Source organism: Bos indicus x Bos taurus, chromosome 11 (assembly GCF_003369695.1).
Source record: "Bos indicus x Bos taurus breed Angus x Brahman F1 hybrid chromosome 11, Bos_hybrid_MaternalHap_v2.0, whole genome shotgun sequence".
Lineage (NCBI taxonomy): Eukaryota > Metazoa > Chordata > Mammalia > Artiodactyla > Bovidae > Bos > Bos indicus x Bos taurus.
Window position 1 is genome coordinate 10507043 of NC_040086.1, and position 26545 is coordinate 10533587.

The window sequence follows — 26545 nt, forward strand, 5'->3', positions numbered from 1 at the left end:
GACTTACAGTAAAGACGCCTGGTTCCTGCACACACTCCTGCCCTGGCCCACACACACGTGCACACACTCAGGGATTCGCCACGTTCAGAGGTGAGGAAACTGTGGCCCTCGGAGCTGAACTGACCTGCTCAAGGGCACACATCTACCCAGGGGCAATGCTGGCTACAGCGCAGCCACGGGGTCAGAGAGCTGCGGCCTGAGAGCCCACGCAGCCCTTCTGTTACAAGACTGTGGCCAAACGGCCGAACTTCTCTAAGCCTCAGTTTCCTCATCTGTAAAATGGACATAAAAATGGTTCCTGTCTCCTAGGCTTGGGAGTGCCTTAAAGCACTGGGTTGGCCAAAAAGTCCATTCGGGAACAGGGGCTGGCAAACCTGAATGAACTTCCTGGCCAATCCAATACGTCAAAGTTTCTGGCACAAAGGAAGAGCCCAATAACACTGCAAACCTCCATCTTATTAAATTGTCTTATTTTTAATAGCTTCTAATACAATATTGTATCATCTGAGAATAACGGTTATTTGCTAGCTTCTTATTTCCACTTTCCATGGCTCTACTTCAGTCTCCTGTCTGTCTGTACAGGCTAGCGCTTCCAGAGCTCTTGCAGGCATCTTTGCTTATTTCCTGACTTTCCTGGAAATGTTTCCAACTATTCACCCCAGAGCATGCAGCTTGCTAACTTTGGGCTAGAGACAGAGACTCCCTTATTTTGAAGAGCTCTATTAAGGGTTTCCTGTTCTAAGAATTTGTAATCAAGAATTGATCAATTTTGGTGGTCCAATGGTTAAGAATTCACCTGTCAATGCAGGGACATGGGTTTGATCCCTGTTCCGGGAGGACTTCACGTGCTGAGTGGCAACTAAGTCCGTGCGCCCTAAAGCCCATGCTCTGCAACAAGAGAAGCCACTGCAATGGGAAACCCATGCATGGCAGTTAGAGAGTAGCCCCCAGTCACCGCAACTAGAGAAAGCCCACATGTAGTAACAAAGACCCGACACAGCCATAATACATTTTTTAAAAACTTTAAAAAAAGAATTGATCGATTTTATCAAATACGTTTTTAACAACTAAGGACAGAGAAGAATGGTTTTTCTCCTTTGGCCAATTAACAAGGTATGTTATTTTAACAGACTGTCTAAATCCAGCAATTGTTATAGTTCTGTAATGAATCCAATTTGGTCATGGCATATTATTTCAGTATATTATTTAATAGAGGGTAATGTTATCATAACTACTAGGCATTTGTATCATAATTATCATAACTACTACTGTTTTACATATTCTTTATATAAATACATATACTTATATATAATTATCTTATCCACTTCACTTGTAGGAATCTCTATCTCTGACATAACTTGTACAAATACACCAAGATTTAGGAACAAGATATTATTGCATCAACAAGAAAATTTAGAAACAACGAAAATATCCAGTATTGTTGTCGTTTAGTTGCTGAGTTGTGTTCGACTCTTTTGTGACCCCATGGATTGTGGCCCGCCAGGCTCCTCTGTCTCCAGTATTTCCCAGGCAAGAATACGAGTGTGTTGTCATTTCCTTCTCCAGGGGATCTTCCTGACCCAGGGATCGAACCTGCGTCTCCTGTGTTGGCAGGCAGATTCTTTACCACTGAGCCACCAGAGAAGCCCAAATATCTAGTATAGGACTGGCTAAATAAAACATAATTAAATAAATGTCCATGTAACGGAAAACCATATAGCTATCAAAAAGGATTCAACAGAATTATAAGTACTGACATGAAAAAAATTAAGTGGAGGAGAAAGTATCCACCAACATGGATATAGTATTCTTGATCCCATTTTGTTCAAAATTTCTCTGTTCACATATGTGTACTTTTGTAAATGCTTACAAAAAAATCAAACTTGAAAAAATGTTTTCTTCTCAGAGGATAATTACTAGAGAGCTTTATTCACTATAAGCTTTTTTAAAATGGCCTTTTATAGACGTGTTTTATTTTTGTAACTGGAAAAGAAAACAAGTACTTTTGAAAATGCTGATCTAAGGTTTCTCTAAGTTCAATGTTCTCTATTTCACTCAAGATCTCGGGAATGAAGTGAAAAGCTGATAACTGCTACATTAAAGTTCTCAGGCTATGCTATAGAATGTGTTTGCAGACAGGACCCCGGGAGTTTATATAGCGTGGTCTGGCTCAAGAGGAAAAGACCAGATAGTGCTGCTCTTCTTGTCTGACTCCTGGAAAACTTTCAACCCCACAAGCATTTATCAGGAAGTGGCCCATGCGCGCAGAGTGTCCTGAGGCCGCTGTGGGAAGAATGACCCAAGGCGACCATACCGCTCTCACTGAAACCCACAGGATATCGTTCCCCACAGAACGGTGAACTGAGGACACAGACTCGGGCTTTCTGACCAAGACCTTCCCCACTCTCCTATCCTCATGAGAAATGCTTCTTGCAGTGAACTTTGTATTTGAGAGCAAATAAAAGGGCCAAGCACTGTCTGATCAGGCAGAATTTTTTTTTAACCAGAACTGTCTCTGTGTTTAAAGACAACCAACAACTCTGGATTTAACTTTTTTTTTCTTAAATGTCTTAGTTTCTGGCCTATCATTAAGAGGTTAGGATATAGGTGAACTCATAGACCCTAAAGTCTGCAAGGATAAGCTGAAACTTTATTCTAAAGGGTAACTTGATCGTCTTAGCCAGTGATTCTCAAAGGTGGTGCTGGGAGCAGCATGCAGACTCTCAAGTCCCATCCCAGGCCTGCTGTTTCAGAAACTCTGGGCTGGGGTCCAGCCATCTGTGCTTTCACAAGTCCTCCGGAAACCTGAAGCATGCTCAAGTTTGATAACCGCTCATCTAAAGTTGTGATTTTTTTTGGGTTACCTCCATCACACATTAATGAGACCAGTTCCCCCCAAACCCAGAGGATTTGCTAGCAGGGTGTTGGTGCTTCATTCCTAGAAAGAACATTTAATGAACTGCTAGGCTGCAGAGAATCCTCTTCCCAGTTAGAGGACACGTGGCCTTGTGCAGCAGGCCTTTCTCAGATATGGGTTTAAACACCTGACTCCAGTTACCTATGACAAGGACTTGGGTACCTGGAGGTATGGAACCCATTAATAAATTTTACAATATTTCATGACTTGCTTTGAACCTCCCCCTCCTTCCAAAGTCTTTACCAGATAAGCTAAAAGCACCAACATCCCCTGGATTTCAGTTTTCTTCCCTCCTCGTCTTGGCCAACTCCTGGCTGTAGAGTGGTCCTGCAGAGAAAGGGTAGGGAGGGAAGTCTAGAGAAAGAGATAGCTCGGATCATTCACAAACTAGACTTCCATCGAGGTGAGTTTCAGCAATCATTCATTCCCCTCCTTGTTGCAGAAGAAGCTTAAAAAGATGTCTATGTGATAAAAATAACGGGTGATGAAATCAGAGTAAAGGGGGAAACAGACAGACATGACGTTTGTATGCAAAATGCAAACAGTGGGATCTTATGCATATTTTAAAGAGATGAGTCTAGAACATTTCATTGCATAAGAAAGCAAGGAAGCTAATGAAGACTCAGGGGTGAACCTGCATAGACTTCCCTGGGCCAAAGATGAGAAATTACGTTCCTCTTAATGAGGATACACAAATCTGGTGCTCAGCTTACTAACAGCCAACATAAAGATGGAAACACAATCTGTTCCATGATTTACAAGGTCCTTAAGATAAAAATAAACCAGTTGCTGAGGAAAAACACAAGTATTCCTGGTCTTGAGAGGAATTCCTCCCTTGGATCAGTTTCTGAAGAATCTACACTTGGCTGTTATTTTTAAAGCAATGAGAAAAAAGGAAAGGAGAAATCTCAACTGTACCATTATCTCTTAATCCTTATTTCAAAACATACTCTTCTATAACTAAAAGTTATTTAGAGAAGTGTCTAAAAATCTTATAAAATTGTTACCAAGAAACGAACAAATGTAAAAAGTATCTCAGATCAAACTTGTATATCTGACTCCATTGCAGCCCTCAACGTGTAAACAATGGTGTCAAAATTCCTCACAAAAATCGCTGGCCAAAATAATGCCCACTCCAACCTCAAAGCTGCAACACATATACACATGGGCACATGCAGGGGTGTGTGTAAAACCACACACATTGGGTTTTTTTTTTAGTATAATTGCCTTACAAGGTTGTGTTAGTTTCTGCTGTACAATGAAGTGAATCAGCTGTAAGTATACATACATCCCCTCCCTTTTGGACCTCTCTCCCACCCCACCCCCACATCCCACCCCTCTAGGTCATCACAGAGCATGGAGCTGAGCTCCCTGTGCTACAGAGAAGGTTCTCATGAGCTCTCTATTTCACACATGGTAGTGTATATATATGTCAGCACTACTCTCCCAATTCCTCCAACCCTCCTCTCCCATCTCCTCCACAAGCCCTGTCCATATGTCCATTCCTGACATCTGCATCTCTATTCCTGACCTGCACACAGGTTCACCTGAACTGTTTTCCTAGATTGCACATAGTTTGTGTTAATATGATATCTGTTTTTCTCAGCAATCCCACATACTGTTTTGAAAGTGAAAGTCGCTCAGTCGTGTCGTCTCTTTGTGACTTCATGTACTACACAGTCCATGGATTTCTCCGGGCCAGAATCCTGGAGTGAGTAGCCTTTCCCTACTCCAGGGGATCTTCCCAACCCAGGGATGGAACCCAAGTATCCCGCATTGCAGGCGGATTCTTTACCAGCTGACCCACAAGGGAAGCCCAAGAATACTGGAGTGGGTAGTCTATCCCTTCTCCAGCAGATGTTCCCAACCCAGGAACTGAACTGGGGTCTCCTGTATTGCAGGCAGATTCTTTACCAACTGAGCTATCAGGGAAGCCCACATACTGTTTTAAGTGTTCCCTTTTCTCCACATCCTTGCCAACATTTGTAATCTGTAGACTTTTTGATGATTTTCATGGACTCAGAGGTGCTCTTTCAATCAGGCTTGAATTTAAAGATTCGGTCTTTAATTAAATGCTTTTCTGATGGGCTACTATGAATATAAATGTTTCCAGATGGTACAGGATAATTAAGAGTGTTTACAGCAGATCACTGTCCTCCATCCATCTTACCTTTTATTCATTCAGGGACATCACTATAGTTATGCAGTTCAAAATCATGTTTCCTGCTAATTTCTCAGTTTAGCTACACTGGTCAGATAAAATCTGGTCCCCAAATTTCTGGAAATTCTAAGCCACTCAGCCCTTGGCCTTCCACATCTGTATGTATATGTATGACCAAACATGTTTATGTCCTACATAATCTGTGACTTTACTATTAAAATATTAATAAACATTAGTTATAAAAAACCCATAGTCCATGTGGATATGATATAGATACCTCGTATGTAATATTTACTAGTAAGCACCAGATGCTTTCCAGACATCAGTTCCGTTTATCCTCATAATTAATTCTCCTTCAGTGTACATACGTTTATCATCTCTATTCTGTAGATAAGAAAACCGAGTCACACAGAAGTAAAGCAACTTACCAAAGAATTCAGCAGTAGTGGAAGGGCCAGGCCTGGACCTTAATCTAGCTCCAGGGTCTCAGCGTTCTCAATCACCAAGCTATTCTACCTCTCTACACTCTGGAACTCATAGTATTTAGTATCTACTGTGGACACACATGGATTTAAAAGTTTCTATTTATATAAAACTACTTTCACTGTTAAACAGAGAAGGCAATGGCACCCCACTCCAGTACTCTTGCCTGGAAAATCCCATGGATGGAGGAGCCTGGTAGGCTGTAGTCCATGGGGTCGCTAAGAGTCGGACACGACTGAGCAACTTCACTTTCACTTTTCACTTTCCTGCATCGGAGAAGGAAATGGCAACCCACTCCAGTGTTCTTGCCTGGAGAATCCCAGGGACGGGGGAGCCTGGTGGGCTGCCGTCTATGGGATCGCACAGAGTCTGACATGACTAAAGTGACTTAGCAGTAGCAGCCACTGTTAAAAAAGCAAAACAGAGCTGTTAAGTAAAAGCCCTACAGTCTTGTGTTGACTTGTAAGTGTACATAAACTCAAATGTACTTAAAAACCAAACAATAACAAAAATAAAAACCTACACATATATCTTGGCTCTTTCTACTTGAAATGGCCTAGAGAAATGAGCACTCCCAGCACCTGGAATCTCTTTTCTAAATAATTTTTCCCCCATAAAAATAAAAGAAATCAAGAATTCCTAGGATCATGCCAAAATGAGTCAGGAGATCATCTAAACAGGTGCCCACTGGCCAAATATGAGACATACATTCCTCCTAGTGGTGGTACAAAACATCACCTAGGAAGTAGCTTTCAAAGAAAGAAACAGATTCTGGTCAAGCCTTTAGGTCTAACTGCCAACCTACAGGACACAGGGCAGAAGAACCTGTTGAGCACCACCACAGGAAAGGCAGTGCAAAACGCAGCCCTGGGGACTCCACAGGACAGACAGCCACTCAACCCCGTTTCTTTAAGGAAAACTGTCAATGAAGAGTGAGAGAAAGCGGGGACAGAGGGATGTACGAAGGGCAGACCTAGACAGAAAGAAACCCAGACCACTAGGGGGGGAAAATCCCACATTCAACTTTCCACAGTCTGGGTATCAGGGATTCCTTTCTGTAGGCTGTCTAGGACAAGGCAATGAAAACGAGAGGTGCTTAAAATGCACATTCTATTCACAACTTGCCCATTTCTCCTTGGACATCTGTGCGTCACTCACCGCTCCTCCATGAGTTCCCGGATGGAGGCTACTGTGGGGCCAGATCCCAGATGAGTATAATATGGGCCTTCATCTTTCTCCACTATTTGTTCTGCAGAAACAGAGTAAACATCATTTGGAGACATCAATTCACCAACAGAAATTTAGGAAGGCAAACCACCAACAGGAAAACGAATGGCACATTATAAAGCAGGAAATTCAAACGGCTTACAAACATGTGAAAATACATTCAAACTCATTAGAAATCAGGAACTACAAATTAAAACCACAATGAAATACCGTTATACACAGACCAACTTGGCAAGAATTTTAAAATCTCATAAAACTACATACTATCAAGACTGAAGTCTAACCACTTTGGCATTTAGTTTATCACTATATATAATCTAAACCAGAGGTTAGCAAAGCACTCCATTTTAAGGTACGGATCCCAAACAAACTGAAAACAAGGACTCCAACAGCACCTGTATGCAGTGTTCATTGCAGCATATTCACGAGAGCCAAAGGTAAAAACAGCAGATGCGTCCATCAACACAGATGAACAAAATGTGATATATCCATACGATGGAATATTATTTGACCATAAAAAGCATTTACTCTGATACATGCTATAACATAGATGAACCTGGAAAACATTTTGCTATTCTTGTCCAGTTGCTCAGTCGTGTCCCATCTTTGTGACCCTATGCACTGCAGCACGCCAGGCTTTCCTATCCTTCACCATCTCCCTGAGTTTGCTCAAACTCGTCCATTGAGTCGATACTGCCATCCAATCATCTGATTCTCTGTCACCCTCTTCTCCTCTTTCCCTCAGTCTTTCCCAGCATCAAGGTCTTTTCCAATGAGTCGACTATTCACATCAGGTGGCCAAAATATTGCAGCTTCAGCATCTGTCCTTCCAATGAATATTCAGGACTGATTTCCTTTAGGATTGATTGATTTGATCTCCTTGCAGTCCAAAGGATTCTCAACAGTTTTCTCCAGCACCACAGTTTGAAAGCATAAATTCATGGGCACTTAGACTTCTTTACGGTCCAACACTCAGATCCATACATGACTACTGGAAAAGCCACAGCTTTGACTATACACACCTTTGTCAACAAAGTTGTGTTTCTGCTGTTTAATGTGCTATCTAGATTTGTCATAGCTTTTCTTCTAAGGAGCAAGTGTCTTTTAATTTCATGGCTGCAGTCACCATCTGCAGTGATTTTGGAGCCCAGGAAAATAAAGTCTGTCACTATTTCCATTTTCTTCCCATCTATTTGTCATGAAGTGATGGAACCGGATGCCATGGTCCTAGTTTTTGAATGTTGAGTTTTAAGCCAGCTTTTTACTCTCCTCTTTCACCTTCATCAAGAGGCTCCTTAGTTCCTCTTCATTTTCTGTCATTAGGTTGGTGTCATGTGCATTTCTGAGGTTATTGATATTTCTCCAAGCAATCTTGATTCCACCTTGTGATTCATCCGGCCTGGCATTTTGCATGATGTACTCTGCATAGAAGTTAAATAAGCAGGGTGACAATATACAGCCTTGATGTACTCCTTTCCCAATTTTGAACCAGTCTGTTGTTTCATGTCTGGTTCTAACTGTTGTTTCTTGGCCTGCATACAGGTTTCTCAGGAGGCAGGTAATGTGATCTGGTATTCTGATCTCTTTAAGAATTTCCCAGTTTGTTGTGATCCACACACTCAAAGGCTTTAGTGTAGTCAATGAAGCAGATGTTTTTCTGGAATTCTCTTGCTTTTTCTATGATCCAATAGATGTTGGCAATTTATCATTGATTCCTCTGCCCTTTCTAAATCCAGTTTGTACATCTGGAAGTTCTCGGTTCACGTACTGTTGAAGGCTAGCTTGAAGGATTTTGAGCGTTACCTTGCTAGCATGTGAAATGAGCACAATTGTGCAGTAGCCTGAAAATTCTTTGGCATTACTCTTCTTTGGGATTGGAATGAAAACGGATCTTTTCTAGCCCTGTGGCCACTGCCAAGTTTTCCAAATTTGCTGACATATTGAATGCAGTACTTTAAGAGCATCTTTTCAGATTTTAAAAAGCTCAGCTGAAATGTCATCATCTTCACTAGCTTTGTTTGTAGTGATGCTTCCTAAGGCCCACTTGACTTCACACTCCAAGATGTCTGGTTCTAAGTGAGTGACCACACCATCGTGGTTATCCAGGTCATTAAGACTTTTTTGTACAGTTTTTCTGTGTATTCTTGCCACCTCTTCTTAATCTCTCCTGTTTCTGTTAGGCACTTACTGCTTCTGTCCTTTACTGTCCCCATCTTTGCATCAAACATTCCCTTGTTACCTCTAATTTTCTTGAAGAGATCTCTAGTCTTTCCCATTCTATTGTTTTTCTCTATTTCATTGCATTGTTTACTTAAGAAGGCTTGTTTATCTCTCCTTGCTATTCTCTACATTCAGTTGTGTATATCTTTCCCTTCCTTGGCCTTTCACTTCTTTTCTTTTCTTAGCTATTTGTAAAGCCTCCTCAGACAACCATTTTGCCTTCTTGCATTTCCTTTTCTTGGGGATGGTTTTGGTCTCCATTTCTTGTACAAGGTTATGAACCTCCATCCATAATTCTTCAAGCACTCTGTCTACCAGATCTAATCCCTTGAATCTATTTGTCACTTATATAAGCATAAGGGGTTTGATTTAAGTCATACCTGAGTGCCCGAGTGGTTTTCCCTACGTTCTTCAATTCAAGTCTGAATTTTGCAATAAGGAGCTCATGATCTGAGCCACACTCAGCTCCTGGTCTTATTTTTGCTGACTGTATAGAGCTTCTCTATCTTCCGCTGCAAAGAATATAATCAATCTGATTTTAGTATTGACCATTTGGTGAAGTCCATGTGCAGAGAGTCATCGCTTGTGCTGCCAGAAGAGGGTGTCTGCTATGACCAGTGCATTCTCTTGGTGAAATTCTGTTAGCCTTTACCCTTCTTCATTTTGTACTCCAAGGCCAAATTTGCCTATTATTCCAGGTATCTCTTGACTTCCTACTTTTGCATTCCAATCCCCTACAATGAAAAGGACATCTTTTTTAGTGTTAGTTCTAGAAGGTCTTGCAGGTCTTCACAGAACCGTTCAACTTCAGCTTCTTTGGCATTGGTGGTTGGGGCACAGACTTGGATTACTGTGATGTTGAATGGTTTGCCTTGGAAACGAATTGAGATCATTTGGTAGTTTTTGAGATTATACCCAAGAGCTGCATTTCAGACTCTCTTGTTGACTATGAGGGCTACCCCATTTCTTCTAAGGGGTTCTTGCCCACAGTAGTAGATACACAGTCATCTGAATTAAGTTCATCCATCCCCGTCCATTTTAGTTCACTGATTCCTAAAATGTCAATGTTCACTCTTGCCGTCTCCTGTTTGAACACTACCAATTTACCTTGATTCATGGACCTAACATTCCAGGTTGCTATGCAACAATACTCTTTACAGCATTGGATTTTACTTTCACCATCCAGACATATCCACAACTGGGCATTGTTTCTGCTTTGACTCAGACTCTTCATTTTTTCTGGAGCTATTTATCTGCTCTTCTCTAATAGCATATGGACACCTACCGATCTGGGGGGCGGGGACTCATCTTTCAGTGTCATATCTTTTGCCTTTTCATACTGTTCATGGGGTGCTCAAGGCAAGAATGCTGAAGTAGTTTGCCATTCTCTTCTATGGTAGACCATGTTTTCTCAAAACTCCCCATCATGACCTGAACATCCTGGGTGGCCCTGCACGGCATGGCTCATGGTTTCATTGAGCTACACAAGGCTATGATCCATGTGATCATTTTGGTTAGTTTTCTGTTCTTACTCCTTCTCTCTGCCCTCTGATGGATGAGGATAAGAGGCTTGTACAAGCTTCCTGATGTGAAATAAGCCAAACACAGGAGGACAAATATTGTATGATCCACTTATATGAAATACCTAGAATAGGCAAATTCATAAAGGAAAAAGTTAGATTAGAGGCTTCCAGCAGCTGGGAGGAGTGAGGAATGAGGAGTTATTGCTTAATGGGTACAGAGTTTGTTTAGAGTGTTGAGACAGTTTTAGAAACAGATAGTGGTGATGATTGCATAATATTGTGAATGTAGTTAATGACACTAAACTGTGCACTAAACAATGATTAAAATGGCAAAATTTATATTAAATATATTTTAACACAATTTTTAAAAAAGAAAGGAATAAATTACTGATACAAGCTACAGTGTGGAGATACCTTGAAAAACATTATGCTAAGTGGAAAAGTCAAGACACAAAATATCACATATATTGCATGATTCCATTCAAATGAAATATCCAGAATAGGTAAATCCAGAGAAACAGAAGCCGGAATCATAGTTGCCAGAGGCTGGGAGGAGGGAGGAAGGGAGAGTTACAACTTAATAGGCACAGGGTTTTATTCTGGAGTGACGAAAGTGTTTTGGAATCAGACAGAGGTGGTTATTTCACAGCACTGTGAAGCTGCTAAATGTCACTGAACTGCTCACTTTAAAATGCTTAGTTTTATGTTATATGAAGTTCACCACAATTTAAAAAAATTGATTCGTACAACAACATGGGTAAGTTTTATATGAATTTTTCTAAGAGAAAGAAACAGAACTCTAATAGTAACTCTAGAAAATGCTATATTGACTGGATACTGTAAGGCAATACACAAAAGAACTTTATACAAATACTGTAAAGCACTGTACTACGGCTGGTAACTTTGTGTCATGTCTAGGGAGACATACAGCTAAACGCAATGTGGTATCCTGCAATGGTTCCTACAACAGAAAAAGGACATTCGCGGAAAACTGACAAAATCCAGAGTCTATAGTTAATAGTACTATACCAACTAAGGTATTAGTTTTAAATGTACCATAATTATGTAAGACATTTATATTTAGGGTATACTGGGTAAAGGGCATACAGGAACTCTGTATCAACTGTGCAACTCTTCTATAAATGTAAAATTATTTCGTGACAAAAAGTTTTAAAAACAGAGCTTCCCTGGTGGCTCAGTGGTAAAGAATCCGCCTGCCAATTCAGGAGATAACAGGTTTGGTCCCTGACCCAGGAAGATCCCACACGCCACAGAACAACTAAGCCCGTGCACCACAGCTATTAAGCCTGTGCCCTAGAGCCCGGGAGCTGCAACTGCTGAAGCCCGTGCGCCCTTGAGCCGGTGCTCTGCAACAAGAGAAGCCACGGCAATGCCTGCTCATTGACATTAGAGTAGCCCCTGCCTGCCACAACTACAAAAAAGCCTGAGCACCAGTGAAGAGGCAGCACGTCCAATGAATAAGTTAAAAGTCCTTTAAAACAGAAAAGAATTTCTCCAAGGAAAAATGTTTTTGTTTTTTTTTTTTAAATAAAACAAACAAACAACACACTCTGCAGGGGACCCTAATTTGCTTGTCCTAGAGGAGTTCTTGGCCACATGCATCAAAACATGTACAAGGATTTTCACAGCAACGTTATTCACAGTAGTCAAAACGGGAAACAACTCATAATCCAGCAACAATGGAACAGACACAGAAAACACAGCAGAGTCATATAACACAGCAGAGTCATGTAACAGCATACACCCTGCAGTGAGAACTGACAAACTGCAGCAACACGGCTGAGTACTCCACCTCCACAGCTGGTGGAAGATGCCCAGCACATAATACAGTAAGACTATATTTAAATAATATTCAAAACCAGGTTCAACCAACAGAGATCCACAGGTCTAAATTAAATTAGATATTCAGTGATTTTTTTTTTACCTACAAAAAACTGGTGATTTCATATAGCTCAATCTTAATATAAAGAAAAACTATGAAATCATTGTCACAAGTCAAGAGAGCGGTTGCCTCTGGGGGATGGGAGAGAAATGTGATTGGGAAAGGCAGACCGGGGATTTCTGGGGAAGTGGAAATGGCCTACTACTTGATTTAGACACTGGTTACATGGGTGTTCATTTCATAAATGTTCATTAAACTGTACATAAATGTTCTGTGTACTTGCCAATATATGGAATTCACAACTTTTAAAAGTAAAAAATTAACGTTGCATCTATTCTATGTAGAACATTACGCTCAGTTTTAGGGGGAAAGCAAGACAGAACAATAACTAATTGGGCCTTTAAAAAGTTTATGGTCTGGCTGGTAAGATAAGACCCACATATACGAAGATAGGGGAAAGATGCATTTTTCAGTGCATAGTGTTGGAACTGGGGAAAAATCTGATCCATACTGAATACCTTGCCCCAAAATGCATTCCAAACGGTTGAAAGATTTAAATACAAAAAATTAAACTACACAAGTTCTAGAAGAAAAAAAAATGGATGAGTTTTAAAAATATAATCATGGAAATGGGAAGGTCTTCTTTAAGATGAAATTCTGAAGCCAATACACACAGACACTCCCCAAACTCTGATAAATGTAACTAAAGAAAAATTTATAGTAATAACTACCAAAAGTCAAGTCAAAAGACAAAACACCACACTGGGGAGAAATACTTGGATCTCACACCAGACAAACGGTTGCTTTCTTTAACATATCAAGTGCTCCTACAGCGAAGTAAGGTCAATAATACAGGAGGAAAAGAAAAATGGATAAAACTGGTTCTTTGAAAGGGAATGAAAATGGGTCAAACGTATATAAAGGTACAATAAACCACCAGTTTTCCCTTTCAGATGAGTCACCATCAAAGACTGATAACTCCTCGTGTTGGTTAGGGCACAGGGAAAGTACAGAAAGTACTTTAGCACTACATTAAAATTACAAATGCGCAATCTGCTTGCCTCAGTAATTTCAAAGAATGTCAAATTCTAAGAATTTATTTCTAGGAACTGAGATATACGTACATATGTACAAAGTGATATGTATATAAAAGAATACTCACTGCATTATTTGTAACAGCAAAATATCAGAAACCTAAATGTCCAGAATACATTATGTGTAGTAAGTACATTATAGCACAGCCATATAATGAAATACTAAGCATCTACCAAAAGGAAGAAGCAGCTCCAGATTTACAGACCAAAAAATGGCCTCCAAGATATTTTAAGTGGGAAAACAAGCAAATTTCAGTACAGCGTGTGTAATATGTTACAGTTAGTATACACACAATCACACATACCTCAGTATATACACACACATAAAGGCGTTTATGTCATTACCCACACTAAGGATAAGACTAGGTTTGTGAAAATGAGTTCAGTTGTATTTCTGGTTTAAAACAAACAAACAAATGGCTGGCAGTGGTGTGTTCATCAGTAGAGGATTTAACTGATGGAAGCTGCCTGCTGCTTACGGTTTCTGCCCATGGAGACGCTTCATCCCACTTTGAATTAGTGTCATGGTCTCCTAACTGGTCTCAGTCCTCCAAAGACCATCCTACCCCAATACCAGTTAGACTCAAAACAGAAATGTGATCAGACCAGCTCCATGCCAGACAGAAGACAGAACCCAAATCCCAGAGCACAGTCCACAAGGCTCCCAAGGAGTCATCTCCGCATACGTCTCAGCCTTGCATCCTGCAGCGGTCAGCGCAGCTCCTTTTACACAACCATGCAATACTCCTGTGTCTTGAAACACCTTTTCCCAGTGGCAACAGTGCCTTCGTTTCTTTCTTTCTTTGGAAAACTCATGTCTTAAGGCCTAGTTTAAATGCCACCTTTTCTGTGAAGCCTTTTTAGACTTCTTCTTTCCCTCTGGACTCCCAGAGCATCTTGCATACAACAAAAATATCAAAGCAGGGATCACATCTTTATTGTTACCATGTCACAGCAGAATGAACACAGATTTTACAGAGACCTGGGCAACTGTGATGAATTATCTTCCTAGCCTCTCTAATCCTCACACCTTCTTCTGTAAAATACATAAAGGGCCAAGTGCAGTATTTGGAGTGTAATATGAACTCAATATACAGCTGCTGTCTAGGCTCTGCCAAACAAACTGTATGACTGTGACCAAGTCACACAATACTTAGGAGCTTTAGGCAGTGAAAGTAACGTTTCTGTATTTTAGAATTGTTGAGGATTACGTGAGATGGAAGGGGCACAGTCCATAACCTATCAATGTTTAAATGTTTTAATCCTTTTCAATGAAAGGATTAAAACTTACTTGCTCCAAATCCATCAGACAGAGAGGATTAAAGAAGGATGTATATATGGAGTGGGGGAGGGAAGAGACCAAGGTAAGGGTAGGAAGAGAGAATATAAGAATATGAGTGTCGGAAGTAGTGGTCTGAAAGCTCTTTAGAGCACTAGGATACTAGAGGCTGTACACAAAATAGAACATAGGAATATGCCAGAACTTTGCGGCTCTTGTCCAGTTTCTACTGTCTGGAGAAAAGTCAAAGCAAGGGATTGACTGTAGGCTCTCACGCTGGAACTGGAATGTAATGTAGCTTTTGGCGTCCCAAATCAGAAAAACTCAAAACCTATAACGAAAGGTAGAGAAAGGAGATTTTCATGAGGAAAATCTTGACAACTCCATCCCAGCAGCTAGGGAAAAAGATATGAAGCTCCAAAACCAAGTTAACCTGGAAATCAGATGGTCCGGATCCTCAGGGAAGGCCGCTAACACACAAAGGGCAGACACAGCTCCAAGTGCCAAGCAAAACCAAAGGCATTCTCTTCCTCTCCTACAAGGAAAACTCTCTCCCTTTTCCTATACGGACGCCTTGCAATTTACAAGGCATCCAAGGAGTCCTTCAGAAGTCTTATTTCTTTTAATTACATCTCTTTCCCTGATTTTATGTATATATATTAAAAATATAAATACATATATTAAAAACATATAATACATACATATTATAATATATAATACATATTAAAATACATTATCCATATATATTAAAATATATTATACATATATAGAGATCTCTCCTTTGATTAGATGCCTGTATGAGGGAGAAGATATTCTGTGGGAAGATACTGGACTTAGAGCCAGTTATATGCTTAGTTATAAACTAGTGCTGTGCTAGGCTAAGTCGCTTCAGTCGTGTCTGACTCCGTGTGACCCCATGGACTGTAGCCTGCCAGGCTCCTCTGTCCATAGGGATTCTCCAGCCAAGAATACTAGAGTTGGTTGCTGTGTCCTCCTCCAGGGAAGCTTCCTGATCCAGGGATCAAACCCTCGTCTCACATCTCCTGCTTGCATTGGCAGGTGGGTTCTTTTCCATTAGCGCCACCTGGGAAGCCCCGTAAAACTAGTACATATTCTCGAATTTAATTCTTCTAGTTTGCATACATATTTACATACATAAGGATATATACCATTATGTATGTGCCTCTTTTGTGTGGCAATGGGCTCTCACTTAGTTACAGTGCCAGACAGGTGACAAGATTTCACAAGGCTGGGGTAAAAGTCTATAGAATATAGTCTATGCTCTGAATCAGTGACACATGTATGCTTCTGTTTCCCCATAGTGAAATAAGGTTTGTTAGTATTCTTGGTGTTGTCTAATGCTATTAATCAAGTCCAGTAGGCGAGTTGATTCTATTTATTACTGTAACATACGCATGGTCTTCTGTCTGTCATTTTATGTTTTCCATGTTTCCTGGTTTTCTTGCCTATCTTTTAAAATAGATTTTGTGTTTTCCTTTACTTCCCCCTGCCCCACCAGTCTACAGTATGCTTTCAGTAACGCTAATAGTACTTTGGGAAAGAAAAGTCAGCACCCTTACACACTTTCTCATACGTCTTCCTCCAGTTTACCTCCTGCTTTTTGTTGGTATCGTTGTGAACATATTTCCCCCCTCTATTATAAAAGATATATTTAATATAAAACAAAGTTCAAATATAGTGTAAATAAAGACATCACCTTTTGTTTCAGAAAAACAATACGTTCAGTGTTCACTGCCAGCCCCTTCATACCACAGATCACACTTCCCTGATCTGCTACTTATTTGATTCACCTCCAAAAAATTTTGAGTTCTAACATGTTTGGAAATGTTTTTATGAAGCCTTTACACATGAATGGCAACTTTACTGGGCACAGAAGTCTTAAGTCAAACATTTAATTTCAATATCCCAAGAAATGGAATTCATACATCCAACAAAGAACTCATATCCAGAAAAAAGAACCCTTACTGATCAATAAGAAAAAGAAACACTACAGAGAAATGGGCAAATGGCTTGAACTTTACAAAAGAGGACATACATTAATCATGAGGGAAATGAAAATGAAAGGCACAATGAGATATGAGTAAACACCTACCACAGTGGCAGAAAGCCTATTGATACCATTTGCTGGTTTAGATGTGAAGTACTACTGGTAGGAGTTTAAACTACTACAATCACTTTGGAAAACAGACAGTACCTCCTAAAGCTGAACACATACAATTTCAGTCCTAGATATACACCCAACAATAGCATATAAGTGTATACCTGCATGTACCAAGGGATGTATATAAGAATGTCTTATAGCAGCATGACTCATAATAACCCCCAACTGGAAACAACCCAAAAGACTATCAACAATCTAATGGATTAATGGTGGTATATTCATAAAATGGAATACTATATAGCAATGAGCTGTTGCTACACACAAACAGATGAACCTCACAAACACTGAACAAAGCAAGCCAGAATATAAAAGCATACATACATATGAAGTTTAAGAACAGGCAAAACTGATCAATGTAGTTAGAAGAGTAAGTTACCTTAGGACAGGAGTCAGCAGACTTTTTATGTTAAGGGCCAGACGGCAAACATTCAAGGCTTTTGCAGGGCATGCAGTCTCTACAGCAACTATTCATTTTTGCTAATGTAGTGCAAAAGCTGGAGAAGGAAATGGCAACCCACTCCAGTGTTCTTGCCTAGAGAATCCTGTGGACAGAGGAGCCTGGTAGGCTGCTGTCCATAGGGTTGCACAGAGTCGTACACGACTGAAGCAACTTAGCATGCATGCATGCACTGGAGAAGGAAATGGCAACCCACTCCAGTATTCTTGCCTGGAGAATCTTGCCTCCAACCCTGGTCCTCCAGGGTTGGAGGAGCCTGGTGGGCTGCCGTCTATGGGGCTGCTCAGAGTCGGACACAACTGAAGCGACTTAGCAGCAGTGCAAAAGCAGCCACAGAAAGAACATAGCAAATGAGCATGACTGTGTTTCATTAAGACTTCACAGACATTGAAATCTGATCATATAATTTTCATGAGTCATGAAATACTATTCTTCTTTTGATTTTAAAAAACAATATAAAAACATTTTTTTAAAAAACCTGTTTTTAGCTCACAGCTGTAAGCCAGAATTGGTCTGTAGGCCAAAGTTTGATTTAGGGAGCCAGGTGTTAAGTGACTGCTGCTGCTGCTGCTGCTGCTGCTAAGTCGCTTCAGTCGTGTCCGACTCTGTGCGACCCCATAGACGGCAGCCCACCAGGCTCCCCCGTCCCTGGGATTCTCCAGGCAGGAACACTGGAATGGGTTGTTAAGTGACTAGGGAAGGGTATACAGAGGTTTCTGATGTGATGGTAAAGTTCTGTTTCTTTAAAAAAAAAAAAAACTGTTATTTATTTTTGGCTGCACCGGGTCTTCACTGCTTTGCGTGGGCTTTCCCTAGTTGCTGCGAGCGGGGGCTACTCTTCGTCGTGTGCGTGGGCTTCTCATTGCGGTGGCTTCTCTTGTGCAGCACAAGCTCTATACACTTGGGTTTCAGAAGTTGCAGCGCACACGGGCTCCGTAGTGTGGTGCACAGGCTTAGCTGCTCCAAGGCATGTGGGGTCGTTCCAGACCTGGGATCGAACCTGTGTTCCCTGCACTGGCAGGCGGATTCTTTATTACTGAGCCACCAGGGAAGCCCTCAACAGTATTTTTTTAAAAAGAATCTGGCTGCCAATACAGAAGATATGAGTTCTATCCTTGATCCGGGAAGATCTCCCATGCCTCGGAGCAACTAAGCCTGTGTACCTCAGCTACTGAGCCTGTGCTCTGGAGCCTGCAAGTGACAACTATTGAGCCCGAATGCAGCAACTTCTGAAGCCTGAGCACCCTAGAGCCCGTGCTCTGCAACGAGAAGCCACCAAAATGAGAAGCCTGCCCGTTGCAACTGGGAGTAGCCCCGCTCACTGCAACTAGAGAAAAGCCCTTGTTCGGCAACCAAGACCCAGCACAACCCAAAATTAACAAAATTATTTTAAAAAAAGAAAACCTTGCTGAGATTACTCCACTTTAAAAAATATATTTATATTTTTGGCTGCACTGGGTCTTAGCTGCTACACACGAGCTTTCTCTAGTTGCGTGAGTGGGGGCTACTCTGTGCTGCAGTGTGCAGCCTTCTCACTGCAGTGGTTTCTCCTGGAGCACAGGCTCTGGGCACACAGCCTTCAGCAATTGCAGCCTGCTGGCTCTAGGGTACGTGGACTTCCGCGGTTGTGGCTCACGGGCTCAGTTGCTCTGTGACATGTGGAATCTCCCCGGACAAGGAACTGAATCCATGTCCCCTGCCTTGGCAGGCAGATTATTATCCACTGCGCCACCAGGGAAATAATAAAGTTCTGTTTCTTGATCTTGATGTGGTTACACAAATGCATGCTTTTTGTAAAGCTGTATAGGCATTCCTCATTTTATTGTGCTTCACAGATACTGTTGTTTTTTTTTTTAAACAAACTGAAGCTTTCTTGCAAACTTAAGATGAGCAAGTCTATCAGTGCAATTTTTCCAACAGTATTTGCTTCCCTTTGAATTTTGGTAATTGTCACAACAGGTCAAACTTTTTCATTATTTTATATGTTACGGTAATCTGTGATCTTTGATGCCACTGTTTCAAAAAGATTACAACTCACTGAAGGCTCAGATGATGTTTAGCATTTTTATCAATAAAGTATTTTTAATTAAGGTATGTATATTATATATATATACATATATATATAATGCTATTACACCCCTAACAGACTACAGTATAGTGCAAACATAACTTTTATATGCCCTGGGAAACCAAAGATTCCATGGGACTCACTTTAATGTGATACTCACTTTATTCCAGTGGTCTGGAACCAAATCTGCAGTATCTCTGAGGTATGCTTAAGATTTATATATCTTCCTATATATGTTTCAATTAAGAGAATGTTTTCTCCCCCAAACTCCCCTCCCATCCAGGCTGCCACATAACATGGAGCAGAGTTCCACATGCTATACAGTAGATCCTTGTTGGTTATCCACTTTAAATATATTAATAGTAATGTGTACATGTCCATCTCCAACTTCCTAACTATCCCTCCCCCGCAACCCTGACAACCATAAGTTCATTCTCTAAGTCTGTGAGTCTCTATTTTTGTAAGTTCATTTGCATTATTTCTTTTTAGATTCCACATATAAGGGGTATTTCTCCCTCTCTATCTGACTTACTTCACTCAGTATGGCAATCTTTAGGTCCATCCATGTTTTTGTGAATGGTATTTCATCCTTTTAATGGCTGAGTAATATTCCACTGTATATATGTACCACATCTTTATCCATTCCTCTGTCAATGGACACTTACTTTGCTTCCATGTCTTTGCTGTTGTAAACAGTGCTGCAGTGAACACTGGGGTGCATGTATCCTTTTGGATCATGTTTTTCTCTGGATACATGCCCATGAATGGGATTACAGGGTCATTTAAAAAGTATATCTTTAAAAACCAAGTATGTATAACCAACTTAATTTTTGGTTAATTTATTAGTAGGAAATCCATCATCCTTGAAATTCATCTTGAAACTCATCTAGATTATTACTTGTTGATTTTTATTTATTTTCTTTCATTTCAAAAACATTTTCTATTTTATCTTTGACTCCTGCCTTTGTTCAATTTGTTCCATGATTTCGTTGGAAACAGCAGCAAATGTTCCCAATATTCCTGACAGAACTAGTCTGTGTAGAGAATCCCTTCCGTCTCTCTTCTGTATCCCATATCTCCACTCTGATTCTGTTCATTTCTATTCTCTACTCTCACTTTGAGTGATCTTTCAAGCCTGTCCCTCTTCCTCACTGATTTGCTTTTTAACTCTGATTCTGCTTTTTGCCACTTCCAGTGTATTCTAAGTGCTTTGTGGAATGGCATGCTTCTTGCACAGTTTAATCCATTCCTCTTGTGACTTCCTTGTAATTTTAATCTAGAAGCTCATCTTTCATTTCTGGTTTCACAATGAACTTCCCTGAAGGTATAAATCAGTTTTCAAACTCTTATTTCCTCAAATAAGTCTTTATTTGAATATTATATTTAATCTTTCCACTTCCCCCTACAGAATCTGAATGGGTTACATATTGGATTTTTTACTTATTAATTAGTCATTCAGTGGAGGAAGTTTACCTCCTGGCATTCTCACCCTTGGCGCTACTGACACTTTACTAGATAATTCTTCATTGAGGGGCAGGAGGTGGGGGTGGCTGTTCTGTGCATTGTAGCATGTTTAACAGCATCCCTGGCCTCTGTCCGCTAGAGGCCAGTAGAACCACACTGGTTGTGATAACCAAACCTGTCCTCAGACATTGCCAGGTGTCCCCTGGGGTAAAAAGGAGGTAAAACACACTCAGTTGAAAGTCACCTGTCTAGACTCATTTGCCTAAAAGCAGAATGGGTAGAATCTCCTTATTCTTCTGTATTTACCTGGATACTAACTCAAATTCTTCCCTGAGAAACTAAGCTTGGATAATTAGATGCTGCAGAGGTTTCAATTATTAGCTCAACAGTTCAGCAGCCCAGGAGGATCTGGATCTGGCTGTGAACAGCTGCAACTGGGAAATTGCACCTCTATGCGCTCTGTTCACTGGGGCCAATGCCTCTCAATCTGTATGTATGTCTGGGGGTGGAGGCTTGGGCCGTGCTCTGGTCTAATGCTAAGATTCTGGTTTATTTTCTCATATAGGACTGGACTGGTCACTCTGATCAAGTTAAGATAAAGTCCTATGGTCTGTTAGGTGGTTCAGCAAATATTTTTCTCTGCACAATGGCCTTTGTTTGGTGCTGCTTGCCCTGGGCTACAAGGCTGGCTCCTAAGATATGGTTCCTCAACTCTCCAGCCAACCATCCATCAGAAACTGGAATAGACTAGGAAATGGAGCCTATCTGCATTCCCAACTTCCTAAGTGCACGCCTTCAAGATGGGTGGTCTCCAGCCCATCCTTCCAAGCTGTGGAGTCCTTCTAACCCTCCACTCTTTTTTCCCCGACACTGGGAGTTGTATACACCTCGTGTCATCATTATTTCAATTCAAATTGATTATCAGCTGGCAGATAGCCCTTGGAATTCATAGTTTAAGACTGGGGCCATTTTCAGATGTCAGTTGATAAAATTTTCTCTTCTATTTTTGTTTGTCTTGGTTCCTTTCACCACATTTCAGAAAAGGAATATTTGACTACCTTGCTATTAAGTCATCATTTTTCCTTTTAGTGCCCAGCATAGTATTTCTTCCTTCTTCATACAGTTAAAGTGACAGGGCAAGGAAATGGCTCAACTCTTCTTAAAATAAAATCTCTTATGTCTCGCTTTGAGCAGTGAGAGAAATGATGTTTTTTCCCTAAAATACACAATGGAAAGCTCTGGGGTAGAGCTCAGGAGAGCAAAATCCAATTTTCAAGAATATGCTAGTTACGTGGCTCTGGGTGCGCTTTTTTTTTTTTCCCCCCTGTGCACTTAATTTTATTCTCAAAATAGAAAAATATGCTCTGCTCCACTTTTGCACAAGGCTGGGGAAAGACTGTCATGTATCCTTTGTGCTATCAGGAAGAGAGATTAAACACAAGAAACTACTCAGTACTACCTAACAGAAGAGTCCTTAAATTCTAAAAGAAGCTTCTACCTTCTCTACCCAACTCTACACAGAGATCAGGGCACCCACACTTTTCCACTGGGGAACCTCATAGCCATGTATAGACACAGGCACAGGCATTTCTTTTCTTTACAACACTGACAGACAGTTGATAACTAATGCATAGGTGTCAACGTCACACAAAGGTTTTATTGTACCCATCTTTTCCCAAGCAATCCTATGTAACGCTTCAGCTTCCTGATGTAATTTTAGTAGACATAAAGCCAAACACCTTAAGTTTATGGAACTAACTCCATTTGCATGAAAACCAGTAACTGCTAGAACGTTGCCTCCTGGTAATTAGAAATCCTCACAGGCAGATGGTTGGGCCCCATCCTGGATCAGGTGTGCCAGATGAACCTTTCTAAAACTAAAACCTCGGTCATCTGCCTGTGAATCCATGAGCAGCAAACTGGGCCTGCTGGTAGCAGACAGAAATGCTTCCATAACGATGGGCACACTCACTGATGATAAAGATTAAAGGTTAAGATCATGCCCAAATCTATCTGATGTCTTTGTAGAACTTAATATAGAGGTAAAAGTTGACCACAAAATACGTGGAGCACCACCATAAAATCAGCAGCAGTCTAGATGCTTTAGAAACATAACGTCCAGTTCCTGTTCTTAAGGAACCTGGGATCTGACTGAGAAGACGAGCGTGCACATTTAACAACAGACCATGGAAGACAAAGAAGAACCTGGTGTTAAATCCTGACCCATCTGCAGCAGGGATGCTGTTGGCTCTCCAAAACTATGTCTGTTCTAACCTATCCCCTCCTCAATTACACCTCCCACATCTCTTCCACTCTTCCCTCAGGGCCTCCTGGGTGAGATTCTCTGCCATGAAAGCTAGTATCCTCCGTTCTTGAGCTACATAGTCAGCCTGGTGAAATGTCTATAATTGTGACTTCAACTACCATCACTGGAAGCTGAAGAACTTCCAATTCACAGATCCAACGAAGTGCACCCCTGCTGGTCCCACAGACATCTCAAAGGCAGATGCCCAAACTTGCTTCCCTGCCAGTACGTCAGATCCTGGTGAACGGCTCACCCACCACCCAGTCATCCACCTGGAACCTCAGGAGTCATCTGTGACTGCTTCTTTACTTCTACATTCAACAGGTCACTGAACCAGTTAATTCTCCTTATTCTTTCTTTTATCCACCCCTTCTCTTCCTCCCTCCTACTCAATGTCAGTCTTACTTTGAAAGTGAAAGTGAAGTCGCTCAGTCATTTGCGACCCTATGGACTGTAGCCTACAACGCTCCGCCGTCCGTGGGATTTTCCAGGCAAGAGTACTGGAGTGGATTGCCATTTCCTTCTCCAGAGGATCTTCCCAACCCAGGGATCGAACCTGGGTCTCCCACATTGTAGGCAGATGCTTTACCATCTGAGCCACCAGGGAAGTCCCATTCTTACTTTAGGCACACATTATTTCTTGCCTGGGCTTGCAAACTGGTTTCTCTGCCTTTGGTATCATCCCCTCTTCCCCTGAAACTCTCCTCTCCAGCCACACCCAATCTTTCGCCTAACACACCAGTCATACCAGAACTACTTGTATTTCTCCATGCTTTCTCATCTCCATATCTTCATGTGGTTTTTCATCTCTATAATCTTTATGTCCCTCTGCCCAGAACACTCTACCTTCTCCCTATTAATCTACTAAACTTCTACGTATCCTTTAAAACTCAGATAAGACAAAACTTCATCCAGAAGTTCTTTCTGAGTCCCTCCGACCCACCATACAGTCAGATCCCCCACTATATACTGGTATGCTGCTGCTGCTAAGTCACATCAGTCGTGTCCGACTCTGTGCGACCCCATAGACGGAAGCCCAGCAGGCTCCCCCGTCCCTGGGATTCTCCAGGCAAGAACACTGGAGTGGGTTGCCATTTCCTTCTGCAATGCATGAAACTGAAAAGTGAAAGTGAAGTCGCTCAGTCATGTCCGATTCTTAGTGACTCTTAGCGACTCTGCAGCCTATAAGGCTCCTCCGTCCATGGGATTTTCCAGGCAAGAGTATTGGAGTGGGTCGCAAGTGCCTTCTCCAATATACTGGTATACAAATACTCTATTGCCAAAAAAAAAGAGAAAGTGAAAGACCCCATGGCTCCTCTGTCCATGGAATTCTCCAAGCAAGAATACTGGAGGGGGTTGCCATTTCCTTCTCCAGGGGATCTTCCTTACCCAGTGATTGAACCCAGGTTTCCCACATTGCAGGCAGATTCTTTACTATCTGAACCACCAGGGAAGACCTTTAAAAGAGAGGAAGTTCTTTTTCCTATCAAACTTCATACAAAGAAGGAAACTATTCTCATAAACCCATAGGAAATCCGGACTTCCCTAGTAGTCCAATGGTTGGGAATCTGCCTTGCAATACAGGAGACACGAGCTCACTCCCTGGTTGGGGGGCTAAGACGCCACAAGCTGCAGAGCCACTAAGACCTCGAACTGCATGAGCGCATGCGCCACAGCTCTAGCGTCTGTGCGCCGCAAGGAAAGCTCCCACACGAAGCAACGAAGATTCCCCTGTGCCGCAGCTGAGACCTGATGCAGCAAAAAACTTACAGGAAATAGACTTCACTGTAGACAGAGATAAGTTTCTGTGTCTCCCATTCAAAACTGTGGTTCACCTGAAGTCACCCCGCGATCAGCCACATCTGCTGGACAACATTCCCCCCTCATCCAAACTTCTACCATGTTCCAGGCAAAGCAGAAGCTTTCCTTTTTATTTATTTATCTGTGGCTGTGCTGGGTCTTCACTGCCTTGCAGGCTTTTCTCTAGTTGCTGCGAGCAGGGGCTGCTCTCCAGCTGTGGCACGCGGACATGTCATTGAGGTGGTTTCTCTCGTTGCAGAGCACGGGCTCTAGGGTTCCCAGGCTCTTGAGTTGTGGTACACGGGCTTAGTTGCTCTGGGCATGTGAGATCTCCCCAGACCAGGGATCGAACCTGTATCTCAGGCATCAGCAAGTGGACTCTTTACCACTAAGCCACCAGGGAAGCCAAGGAGATGTTTTTCTTGTATTGATCTTTGGCTATTACTTTAGTGCAAGATGATCAACTGAACAAAACACAGCATTCCTATGAAAACAACCTCTAACATCTGTCTCAACTTCCTGCTTTCACTGTCATTATATGTCCCCAGCTACCTGTGGACTGCTCCTTGCAGACAGCAGGACAGATGTGGAAGCTGACATGGACCTGTCTCCTTATCTATAAAACGATGAGCAGATAACCTCCAAGAATGCTTTCCCCACAAAAACATCATCTGGACGCATTCCCTTGTCCTGGGAAGGTCCCCATTTCTGAGAACAGATAAAATACATAAAGGGCCTAGCCAACAGTCACTGCAGTGCACCATCGTGCCTCTGACAGGAGTGTCACAGGAAGGTGCAGTGGTGGTTAGAAGAGTCTCCGGTGTGTGCTCCCAAATACTACAAATGCATCAATACTCTCTTCTCCCAGTATTTCAATACAAAACTTCAATTTGGGTCATGTTTTCCCAAGTCTGTAGATATCATACTACCTTTTGGAGTAAAGCATCTCCTTTCAGGTCTTTTAAATTTATTTTTTTTTGAAGCCCCAACAGGTACCTTTAAATGCAATATTTCAAGATTCAGAGAACAAGTAGAGATGAATCCCAGCCACGCCTTCAGAAAACCTGTAATCTCCATACAAGTGCAAAGCGATGCTCTTGGTGCTTGGCTTACTGGTTACCTAGTGGTGCCCATATTGGCCAAAGATGCTTATTTAGCAAAAATCACCACTGAGCTTGAACATTAGGTTTCTTTTGCTATGCTCTAAGACCTTTTCGTGTTTTTATAAAGTTGTTCCCATACGTAAATTGTCTGTTATGAGAGCTTAATGACATCTCCAAATTTCACTGGCACTTCTACAGAAAATGCTTCCTGCAATCTGCATCTTTCTACATACCACTGTTGAGAGGCTGAGTTTCTGGAATATGAGATGGTTCCCACCTGACATTAATTTCAGAGTGAACAAGCTTCATTCCTAACCCTTGTCCCAGGCTTCAGTTCACAGAGATAAATTTCGCCACAC

General features: G+C 41.5%; 1 protein-coding gene across 3 annotated transcripts in view; it reads right to left on the minus strand.

Moving 5' to 3' along the window:
- Positions 1–26545, minus strand: part of TET3 (tet methylcytosine dioxygenase 3) — a 112375-nt gene that overhangs the window by 25506 nt on the left and 60324 nt on the right. For all 3 annotated transcript variants that reach the window (XM_027554858.1, XM_027554857.1, XM_027554860.1), the window contains one exon: positions 6720–6810. In XM_027554858.1, coding sequence (XP_027410659.1) covers positions 6720–6810 — 91 coding nt within the window. The remainder of the gene's footprint in view (positions 1–6719; positions 6811–26545) is intronic.